Consider the following 12,500-nt stretch of genomic DNA (forward strand, 5'->3'; position numbering starts at 1 on the left):
TAAGGCATGTCTTTGCAGAGTACGTCAATACTCTTCAACAGTCGTAACGTCACTTCCTTCCTAATGACGCATGGTAACTTAATAACACTGGCTCTAAACTATCGGAACAATTGCGGAGGCCCGTATGAAATATTTCTCCGGCGAGTATAAAAGGTATCCAGAGGAAAAAAAAATAATTTGATCATGTTTTGACTTTTACACATTCTGATCACAAGGCATATGAAAATTTCTAGCCAGCATGAAAAATAAAAAGTAATGATTTTCTTTGTTTAGAACCAAGATGGCCGCCGTTGCCGGGCGGCGTGACATCAGACTATTGAATCGTATTAACTGATTAAATAAAAGGGAACCGGCTACCATGGTACGGGCTTCTGTAGGCAAACACGATTATGCTGCCGTACTCTGGAAAAAACCCATATTAAAAAATTTGGCCAGAAAACTCGTCCTTCAAATATCGATCGATTTCAATGACCCTAATTTTGGCAAAAATCTCTCAAATCTGGGACTTCGCGAAATCCCAGGTTTGAGAGTTTTTGCCAAGATGAGGGTCATTGAAATAGATTGATATTTGAAGGACGAGTTTTCTGGCCAAATTTATAAATATGCGTTTTTCCGGAGTATGGCAGTATGGAAAGACTTCAAATCAAATAGTCTGACAACATTTATCTAAGCAAAAATAAAGTGGCTGAAGTATCTCATATTTATATCCTTTGAACAAAGTGGGAGCTTTATATTTGCATATATATATATATATATATATATATAATATATATATATATATATATATATATGTGTGTGTGTGTGTGTGACTCATCGTCTCAAAACGGTATTAAGTCGGAACGAACCATATGCTTAAAATCCGTTTTCAATGTTAAACTGGTCAAAAATATAAATTGTTGGCATTAGCACCCTAAAGCATGGTATCCATTCTCATCAATAAAACACACAAACTCAACACAAGACTGATATTTCTGGCTATAAATTCAATTTTCAACATCTTAACCAACCCGACTTAATACCGTTTTGAGGCGAAGGGTCACACACACACACACACACACACACACACACACACATATATATATATATATATATATATATATATATATATATATATGCGCTATCTGGCCTAGTGGTATCACACTCGCTTTCGGATCGGAAGGTCCTGGGTTCGATTCCCGAGCGACGCATAGTTTGGTCATCGGAAAAAAAATAATCTCTTCACTTGTAAAACGACTATCTGGCCGTTAACGACGTTGTCTCTGTCCGAATTAAATTGTAATATCGCCTAACATACGTCATGTCTCGTCCTCCATGTTACGTGTTGCTCTTGGCTTTAGACCCCTTGTAAAGCGTTATGACGATGGCCGGAAGTCTGATCCGTCCAAAATTGAATTAAACGTGGTGCGCAAAGTTCGTGTGTATTCTTCAGTGTTTTGATAGGCGATCGTGAACATGGGGACTTTAGAAGTTTGATCCGTCGACCATATATATATATATATATATATATATATATATATATATATATATATATATATATATATATATATATATATATATATGTATGTATAAAATATAAATTGTCACTCACATTATATGGCCAAGACGTTCGTTTCTGTGGCTTTCGTCCGCGTCTTCAGTCTGCATAATGTCCGAAGAAAAAGAAAAAAAAAGATATATATATATATAAATGTGTGTGTGTGTGTGTGTGTGTGTGTGTATGTTTGGATGAGTGTTAGTGGGTACTTGTACGTACGAGAGTGCTCGATAACGTTGGTTAGAGCTGATATAAAATATAAATGGAGTCACTCACTTATTTATGGCCGAAACACATGTTTCTGTGAACTCCACGTCGTCAGTTGGCATAAGAAAGTCAACATCGACCCCCCCCCCCCCCCCCCCCCCCCCCCGAATGGAATAAAATCATTCTACGGAAATAATATGCCGACTGATGAAGTGGAGTCCACAGAAACATGTGTTTCGGCCATAAATAAGTGAGTGACTCCATTTATATTTTATATTAGCTCTAACCAACGTTATCGAGCACTCTCGTACCTACAAGTACCCACCAACACTGATACACACACACACACACACACACAACACACACATATACATATATATATATATATATATATATATATATATATATATATATATATATATATATATAAACATACATTTTAATTTACTATTGGCAACAGCAAACAATGGATAAATTCACAAGCTATAACATAAATAGTGGCCTTAAAAATGTTGGACATTATTTTTTCCCTCAAAACTTAAAACTTAAGCTTACATATAACGCAATATTAACTTTTTTTAAAACCCACTCAAAGCGTTTTACAAACAACAGCAACATCTAAGACGAAGGACAAAACACGAAAGCGGTGAAACGCTTCTGCAATTAACCCCCCCCCCCCCCCCCCCCCCCCCCCCCCCCCATTCACCCAGAAACACCGCTATTAAAGGTAAAAAATCATTTTTACATGTAAGTGCGGCGAGAGAATGTTAGTGAATAGCCCAATCCAATTCAAGGACTCAAGATTGCGCCGCCTAGGACGGTCTCGAACCTTGGACCAACCGGCCATAAGGCGAGTATCAAACTACACCATTAAAAAGCAGCAAGAATCCATGAAACCGAAAGGCTACGTGCTTTATGTGACTCCTTGGTTTGTGCTAGGTAAACACAGCTTGCGGGTCAAGATCAAACAAATGAAATGAATAATATACAGTAATTAAAAAAAAAAAAAAATAAATGTGTAAAATTTTGGCCAGAAAACTCGTCCTTCAAATAAAAAATAAAAAATTATGCCTTTTCCGCCACGACATCATAAGATATCGTCGCCTAGGCATTCCACGAAGGAATACTATAGATAATTCTTCAAATAATGATCAATTACAATTGGAGTTTTTTGTAGCTTTTTTATATAGCGCAGTATCCACTAAACGTGCTTAACGCCCTTTACAAAGGGTCCCTAGCCAAAAACAACACTTAGCATGTAGAATGAGACATGACGCCTGTTAAGTGATATTACATTTTTTTTTCGGACAGAGACAGCGCTATTAACAGCCAGGTACTCATTTTAACCAATATACGGTGAGAGAATGTGAGTAAGAGTCTTTTCCAAGGACTCAACTAAGCTCGAATCGAACCCAAGACCTTCCGATCCGAAAGCGAGTGTCAAACCGCAAGACCACATAACCGCAATAAAAATAAATGACTCTCATCTTGACAAAATCTCTCAAATTTGGGACCTTCACAAAGTCCCAGGTTTGAGAGTTTTTGCCAAGATGAAAGTCAATTTAATCGATCCATTTTTGAAGGACGAGTTTTCTGGCCAAAATTTTTAAAATGCGTATTTTTTATCAGCCAATTACTAAGTGGGAAATGGCGTTACGACTGTTGAAGCGTAGTAACCAGAGTGCGTTCCAATTAATTAATTAGTAAAAATTACATAGACATTCTTTGGTATCGACAAATCGTTCCAATGAAAGCTGCGTTCACAACACCGGCTTCGATTGTATCATCGTGTTCTTTTTGCAATCAATGACTTATAATTTATTATTCTTGTTGATCGACATACCGCGTCGTCATCTTCTGTAAACAGATCGATAAAGTAAAATTTTATTGAGCTTTATATAGCGCAATATCCACTAAATGTGCTCAAAGTGCTTTACAAGGGGTCCCTGGTCAATAGCAACATTTAACATGTAGGACGGGACATGACAAGTTATTTTGCATTTTATTTTATTTGTTTTCCACATTAATTTGTGTTTATTGTGCTGACGAAGGGTTTGTACCCGAAAAGTCCATTGTTGGTTTTGTTCCCATACGAAGCCTCTCCATTTTCACTCTTTCGTTAGTATTTTACGATCACCGGCTTCAGGCAGCCCCTTCCGTTATCTACTTTTCTGTGTTATGACGATTGATCGAGGATGAGAATTCCGTACCGCACTGGTGCACTGTCGCAAACCCCACCAGGAAGCTTCGTCACAACGTACCGTTCAACTAGATGCTCCGCGGTTTCGGGCTCGTTACCACAACGGGTACTTGTTGGACTGATGGCAAATCCCCACTGATGTAGTGAGCGTGCCGATTGGCTGCCACCCAATGCTGCTGGTGGAAAAGCCTGGCAACTTCTCTCACAGTTTCGAGGAGTCTATGTCCCCGCCCCATCAAGGGATTGAATTCGTGCAAACCGACTTCCATCTCGTATACACAGCTCGTAGTTAGATACGATTTTTTTTTTGGATCGTGGATAGCTCATACGGTAGAGTCACGCTCTCACCGCCCAGGCGGAGTTGTCGTACCAATAAGGTCGCGGGTTCAAACCCCCATCACCGCCGCGAAAATTGTTTATTCTCTATTGTCTTCTGGCACTTTTCTACTCACTTCATCTCTTGTTGATACACAGCTCTGTCCGAAGTCAGGGAAGCTACGTACAAGGGTTGCCCGGACTTCATGCTCGAAACGGGGACCGACACCGTCCATTATGCGCTTGAAATGGGTATCCCCATTCTCTCTATCTCTTTGATCGGACTGTAGGCAAGTGTCGTATCACAAGACCGCATAACTCACTTTTTGTTTAAATCATCAACTTAAAATGGTTCATTCAATATGTGACCCATCGTGTCGAAACGGTATTATGTCGAAATGAACCATATTCTAAAAAGTTAAATTAAAGCTACACTGGTCAAAAATATAAATTATCGCTATTTAGGACTCTAAAATACGATCATCATTGTCCACAATAAAACATACAAACTCAACCCAAGTCTGAAATTTCTGGCTATAAATTCAATATTTAACATCTCAGTCACCCCGACATAATACCGTTTTGAGGCGAGGGGTCACATATATTCCTGTGACATTCTGATAAAACAATTAATCAAAAGTTGTTTGTCATTAAGATTGGTCGCAATGCGAAGCAGAAGTCGTGACATCACCCCTTAGAACATGTGACTTTGCTACCGACTTGCTAGCCGTCTGCATCTGCTCCTAACTTGTGTCAAAGAGGCACGTGATATATCAACATAGGGAATGAGATTGGCGGAAGAGTAGCGTCCCTTGATTGGACGTCACCCGGAAGCGAGGACGAGAGACGCATGCGCACAACCAACATGACGTTCTCTCTCTAATAACTTTTCCGCCGGTGACGTCACAGACTATGGGTGACGTCCAATCAAGGGACGCTACTCTTCCGCTAATCTCATTCCCTATTGAAAAATGTGTCTACTTATTAAAAGATATAGTATACCACAAACCGACATGTTTTCTCTTATGCGAGATTACCTTACCTTGCCTTACCGGAGTCCCGTCTCCCTACAGAGGTTGAATGTCATGGAGCGCCATTCTTCACGCTCAAGGGCCATTACCGAGCAGCCGATTATCTTTTTGCCAGTTGTTGCCTCCACATTTCCTATCCAGGACTTCCTTGGTTTGCCCCTTGCCTTTCTGTCAGCTTATGTGAGATAAGTAACTACCCTGAACCAGGACCTCTCTACATATAAGAAATTTCTGGATTCAGATGAGGCCGAATTAATCCCTGAAGAACTAAGAAATACTGCAGTGCCCTCCGTACTAAAGTCACAACAAGATCTTGACAGCCTCAAATCTCTGGCCCAGGACCGTGACCAATGGAAACAATTAACAACATGGATGGAGAGAGCAGCTATACTTATCGACCATGACTGAATCACACAATTCTCGGCAAGCGTCATTCGGACTGCGGAGCTTAATACTTACTTACTTACTTACTTACTTACTTACTTACTTACTTACTTACTTATGTGAGATAATAGCCAATAAAAACTGTCAAGTTTCTTTTGTAAATGACTATCTATATAATAATAATATTGTTATCTCTCTCAGGTGACACCTCAAGATATTCACGTTGGTCTCGTCCTATTCAGTGGCGATGAGGAATCCCATCCCCTCAGTGGAAACAAACCCCAGGTTCTTTCAAGTAGGTTTGAACCAGATGCTGATAAGAAAATTTCAAATTGAAATAATCAAATATATAAATGTGTGGCTTTTCGTACGGATAGAAATGATTGTCACCCTCCCCAAGAAATCATCACATGAACTAAATCCAAATCTTATATTATTTAGCTTCTAAACAATTCTGGCTTAAAACCGATTTCTTCTTCTTCTTCTTCTTCTTCTTCTTCTTCTTCTTCTTCTTCTTCTTCTTCTTCTTCTTCTTCTTCTTCTTCTTCTTCTTCTTCTTCTTCTTCTTCTCTTCTTCTTATTGTTATTATTATTATTATTATTATTATATTATTATTATTATTATTATTATTATTATTATTATTATTATTATTATTATTATTATCATCATCATTATTGATTTGTTACAGTAAATTACATAATCAGTCGGAAGGTGAAAAGGTTTGAACCAAAATATTGCCAATTTTAGTTATAAGGTCAATTTTTAAAAAAATTACAAATGGGTTCTTGTCATAAATGATTAAATCGACCCTTTTTGTATATCTTCTGGAAATATCAAAGCTTACTTTCACTTCTAAATATTTTTTACAGCTATTCAAGTTGAAAAAAGTATGAAATTTGAGAACAGTTGCTGGATACCTTTCCCATACATCTGACCATAACTTCATGAAAAATCACCCGATTTACTTCAAATAAAAATTAAAATGCTGTGGGCAGCATATTCTTTCAGAAATTGAAAAAAAAATGTAAATCCAAAATTTTCACCTTCCGACTGCACTGAGACACATTTGGTGCATCTATGTAGGTTTGTGGTATGACACTCGCCTTCAGTTCGGATGGTCCAGGGTTCGAGTCCCGCTGTGAACGGCGCATAGTTGATTTCTTGGAAAAGGCTCTTTACTCACATTTTCTCACCGAACACAGGTGTAAAATGAGTACCTGGTCGTTAACAGCGTTGTCTCTGTCGTCTTTATCAATCTTAAGCGTCAAGTAACACAAAAATGTCCCTTGATAGATATGTGAGAATCTTATCATGATAAATAATGATAGCCCGAATAAGACATTATAGATAGAATGAAGTTGACGTCAATCAGGTCTTTGTTATTGTTTTTTGCCATCCGCGTTTATGAGTAATGCTCACCAAACTGTATAACCCTGACTATAAACGTTCATGGATACACACAGTTTTGTGCGTTGGTCCGTTTTACTTCCGGATGGCAATGTTGTGAGATTCTTAGCCAAACGCATACTATCTATAAACGTTTAAGGTTACGCATCGTTTTGTGTGTTGGTCCATTATACTTCCGGGTGGCAATGTTGTGAGCTTCTTAACCAAGCGCACACTATCTATAGGGGAAATACTCCTCAATAATATTTCTAAATTGGAAAAACCGGAGTTTGAGAGCTTTGGAAAACCAGTCTTCGCTTTACGAAATATTATCAGGACTTCCTTATTTACATTCGTGATTTTGATATTGAATTTATATATATATATATATATATGTATATATATATATATATATATATATATATATATATATATATATATATATATATATATATATAATATATATATATATATATATATATATATATATAATATATATATACATATATATATGTGACCCCTCGCCTCAAAACGGTATTATGTCGGGATGACTGAGATGCTAAATATTGAATTTATAGCCAGAAATCTCAGACTTAGGTTGAGTTTGTATGTTTTATTGTGGACAATGATGATCGTATTTTAGAGTCCTAAATAGCGATAATTTATATTTTTGACCAGTGTAACTTTAATTTGACTTTTTAGAATCTGGTTCATTTCGACATAATACCGTTTCGACACGATGGGTCGCATATTAAGTGAATGCGTTTATCACAGTTTCTTTGCTATCTATAGATAGAATGAAGTTGACGTCACTCAGGTCTTTTTAATTGCTTTTTGCCATCCGCGTTTATGAGTAATGCTCACTGAAGTGTATAAACCTGACTATAAACGTACATGGATGCACACAGTTTTGTGTGTTGGTCCGTTATACTTCCGGATGGCAATGTTATGAGCTTCTTAGCCAAGCGCATACTATCTATAAACGTTTTAGATTACATGTAGTTGTGTTTGCTGGTATGTTTCATGTGTTTGTTGTGAGTAAATTACAGAAATGTAAGGCGTCTATAACACACAAATTATTCACGAATGAATACAAGAAGTTTTCAGCCTCAGATCAAAGCTTGTTACTGAATATTAAATTAAATTAAAGTATGTTTGATAGTCGGTTATAATTGCTGTTGGAGGCCTTCCGAAAGATCCTACATCCCCAGTATTCTTTGTTTTTTATAATGTTCTAGTAGGGGGTTTGGGAGGGGGGAAACTTTTTTTTTTTAATTTACTATAGGGCGTTAGGGAGGGGGAAGACTTTTTTAAAAAAAAGTTTCTCCCCTCCCAAACCCCCTACTAAAACATTATAAAAAAACAAAGAATACTGGGGATGTAGGAGCTTTCGGAAGGCCTCCCAATGCCGTACTTGTTACTTAAGGTTTGTATTTTCTCCCACCACCCGCCTTAGACCTGAATGCGTTCCAATACCCCGATGACACCACAAGGACAGACCTTGCCATCAATCGAGCTCAGCAGCTCTTCCAAGGTCATAACGACCGGGGTGTCAATAAAATCCTCATCATTGTCACAGATGGAAGGTAAGTTTCTTGATTCTCGTTCAGTAGTGTGTGTGGTAAATGTTTTAGAGAGATAGATAGATAGATTGAGAGGGACAGAGAGAGAGAGAGAGAGAGAGAGAGAGAGAGAGAGAGAGAGAGAGAGAGAAGGATATAATATATATATATTATATATATATATTATATATATAATATTTAGATAGATAGATAGATAGATAGATAGATAGATAGAAAGAGGAGATTGAGATAGAGAGATTGGGAGATCTAGAGAGAGAGAGAGAGAGAGAGAGAGAGAGAGAGAAAGAGAGAGAGAGAGAGAAAGAGAAAGAGAGAGAGAGAGAAAGAGAGAGAGAAAGAGAGAGAGAGAGAGAGAGAGAGAGAGAGAGAGAGAGAGAGAGAGAGAGAGTATGTGCCACGAAAATTTGATTGAGAAAATTGATTACAGAAAATGGATCCAAAATTTTATATTATCTTGATAGCAATTGGGACCTAGACCGATCTCATCGTCTCGTAGAGCAAAACTGTTCTTGCACCAAATCTATCTAGGGCCCTCCTCCTTATATTTCCTTTAAAATACTATAAGCCGATTATATTAAAATTAACAACAATAAAAAACATATTTTATACCATGAATTTAGTCTTTTACCATCTGGGAGACGGTTTTGTCAGTTTAAATGTAGAACTAACAAGTATAAATCAACGTTCGTTCCATCAGCAATAAAAATTTGGATATTTCATATGGTACAGAAAAACCAAGGATTGGTTTGTTGACTGATTAACTGATTAATTTATTTAATGTTAGATTAACTGACCAATTGATAATGATGATAATTTTTGGTGTCGAATTGCCACAATTGTAACAAATTGAAAACGAAATGAATATGTTTATGTTGTGTATATCGCACGTGTGAAAGAAAAAGAGGAAGAGAGAGAGAGAGAGAGAGAGAGAGCGAGAGAGAGAGAGAGAGAGAGAGAGAGAGAGAGAGAGAGAGAGAGAGAGAGAGAAAAGAAGTAGGAGTGAAATATCTGTTCAATGTTATAGTTATCATTTAACGTTTTAACAAGTGTAACTAAATGACGAATTGCCATATTTATGGACAATAAAGATCTATTATTATTATTATTATTATTATTATTATTATTATTATTATTATTATTATTATTATATTATAAATAACCCTGAACTAGAAAAAAGACAGCGCAGAATCTTAACAATGTGGAATAAAAACGGGGAAATCCGATAATGTGCAATTTACTAGATGCAAAGGTTGGATTGCTTCATAGATACCAAATAAATAATAATGTGAAATTGAATGTAAGCTTCATTTAATTACAAAAAAAAGATCAAATGAACGTTTCGGTTTTCCCTTTTATCAACAAAATAACAGAATGAGTGAAACACTACAGATGAATGAGGTAATGTGATAGTGGCGTAGTTAAGATGAATAAACATAGATATCTTCATGTATAACTATTCTTCATAAATAACTTCATAGATAACTAACTTATCATTTTCACCAATCTTTGACAGAGCCACGTACCCACAACTGGCGCACGAAGCAGCGCAGAAACTGAAGGCCTCCGGTGTTTGGATCTTTGCCTTGGGAGTGACAGACGCCATTAACAAACCAGAGTTAGAGGCCTTGGCCACCGGTCCTCAACAGGTAAATACCATTGGATTCAGTAGTCTGATGTCACGCCGCCCGGCAACGGCGGCCATCTTGGTTCTAAACACAGAAAATCATTACGTTTTATTCTTCAAGCTGGCTAGAACTTTTCATATGTCTTGTGATCAGAATGTGTAAAAGTCAAAACATGATCAAATTTATGTTTTTTTCCCCGGCTCGCTGGAGAAATATTTCATACGGGTGTCCGCCCTTGTTCCGATAGTTTAGAGCCAGTGTTACTAAGTTACCATGCGTCATTAGGAAGGAAGTGATCTTTCGACTTTTGAAGAGTAATATAATATATGCATATTCATAGAAAGCCTTTTCAAGGTTTCGCTAAGCGGAATGCATTTGACAAAGCCTCTTCCATTTCCTAAGCAGACGATTTCCCATCAAATTTCAAGTTCACAAAGTCCACGTCGCCTGTTGGGCTGCAATGTCTTGCTAGCACTTTTCCAGTAACGTCGCTGTCTGTGGCCAGATAATTATTTATGAACGACTCAAGGGCTGTCTAAAGACTTAACGAAGGAAGAGAACTTCGTGCTAGAATTTTGTAAAAATTTGGAGACATTTTGTCATTAGCCAAGCTCAACATTGCTTCACTGATACTTTAGTTGTTTTTTTTAAAATATACTTTTAAGAGGCTCTAACCTGTCGGCTGAGAGGTGGATGGACAATCTATTTAACGGTAAGGACAGCTCATAAATTTATCCTATGTGACCCATCGTGTCGAAACGGTATTATGTCGAAATGAACCAGATTCTAAAAAGTCAAATTAAAGTTACACTGGTCAAAAATATAAATTATCGCTATTTAGGACTCTAAAATACGATCATCATTGTCCTCAATGAAACATACAAACTCAACCAAAGTCTGAGATTTCTGGCTATAAATTCAATATTTAGCATCTCAGCCATCCCGACAAAATACCGTTTTGAGGCGAGGGGTCACATATAATATTGCAAGCATAAGTTCAAAGTGATACAAGGCTGCTAGAAGCTGTGGACTGTAAAAAGTAATAAACAAAACTAAATATAACAGCTTAAAAAAAGAACAAAATACCAACACAGAACGTTTCGGGCTCAAAACCATTCTTCAGCCAACAGCAAAAACCCCAAATAAAGACATAAACACATTACTAAATTCCAGATAGACGACAGAGATATTTTCTAATACAAAATTATGTGTGTGTTTAAGTATATGCACATGCGAATATATATTCTATCATATCATTCAATAAAATCAATAAAATCGCTTACAGAAAACTGAAAGGAAGAACTCTTCCTTCAAAGACACTTGAAAGGAGGACAGGGAATCACGGGTATCTGGTTTACATTTCCTGTTCCCGACGAGACTTTGACGTACACCAATGAATCATTCATTACACCAAAGAGACGCTTCAATAGAAAACACAATGTTCAGTGCATATTTAAATAAAATTAGACTATAGATAAATTTAAATTTTATATAGAGCAATATCCACTAAACGTGCTCAAAGCGCTTTACAAGGGGTCCCTGGTCAACAGCAACATTTAACATGTAGGACCGGGCATAACGCCTGTTAGGCGATATTACAATTTTTCGGACAAAGACAACGCTGTTAACGGCCAGGTACTCATTTTACACCTGAGTACGGTGAGAGAATGTGAGTAAAGAGCCTTTTCCAAGGACTCAACTATGCGCCGAGCGCGAGGCTCGAACCCAGGACCTTCCGATCCGAAAGCGAGTGTCATACCACTAGACCACATAGCCGCATAGATAGTATGTGCTTGGCTAAGAAACTCATAACATTGCCATCCAGAAGTATAACGGACCAACACACAAAACTGTGTGTATCCATGAACTTTTATAGTCAGGTTAATACAGTTCAGTGAGCATTATTCATAAACGCGGTTGGCAAAAAACAATAACAAAGACCTGAGTGACGTCATCTTCGAACTATCTATACATAGAATGAATTTGACATCACTAGGGTCTTTGTTATTGTTTTTTGCCATCCACGTTTATGAGTAATTCTCACTTTACTGTATTACACAGACTGTAAAAGTTCATGGTTACTCAGAGTTTTATGCGTTGGTCCATTTTACTTCCGGATGGCAATGTTGTGAGCTTCTTAGCCAAGCGCATGCTATCTATTATGCAGACTGTTAGACTATATATATGCCGTGTTATTTCTGAAAACAAAACAAAACAAAACACGTATTTAAAAT

General features: G+C 37.2%; 1 protein-coding gene across 4 annotated transcripts in view; it reads left to right on the forward strand.

Moving 5' to 3' along the window:
• The window catches only part of LOC144978135 (collagen alpha-6(VI) chain-like), a 66,945-nt gene that overhangs the window by 5,807 nt on the left and 48,638 nt on the right, over positions 1–12,500 (forward strand). For all 4 annotated transcript variants that reach the window (XM_078923791.1, XM_078923788.1, XM_078923789.1 and 1 more), the window contains 3 exons: positions 5,873–5,966; positions 8,515–8,644; positions 10,155–10,287. In XM_078923791.1, the coding sequence (XP_078779917.1) occupies positions 5,873–5,966; positions 8,515–8,644; positions 10,155–10,287 (357 nt within the window). The remainder of the gene's footprint in view (positions 1–5,872; positions 5,967–8,514; positions 8,645–10,154; positions 10,288–12,500) is intronic.

The sequence above is a fragment of the Berghia stephanieae genome, chromosome 8 (genome assembly GCF_034508935.2).
Source record: "Berghia stephanieae isolate SIO BIC M18660-M18661 chromosome 8, UCSD_Bste_1.3, whole genome shotgun sequence".
Taxonomy (NCBI): Eukaryota; Metazoa; Mollusca; class Gastropoda; order Nudibranchia; family Aeolidiidae; genus Berghia; species Berghia stephanieae.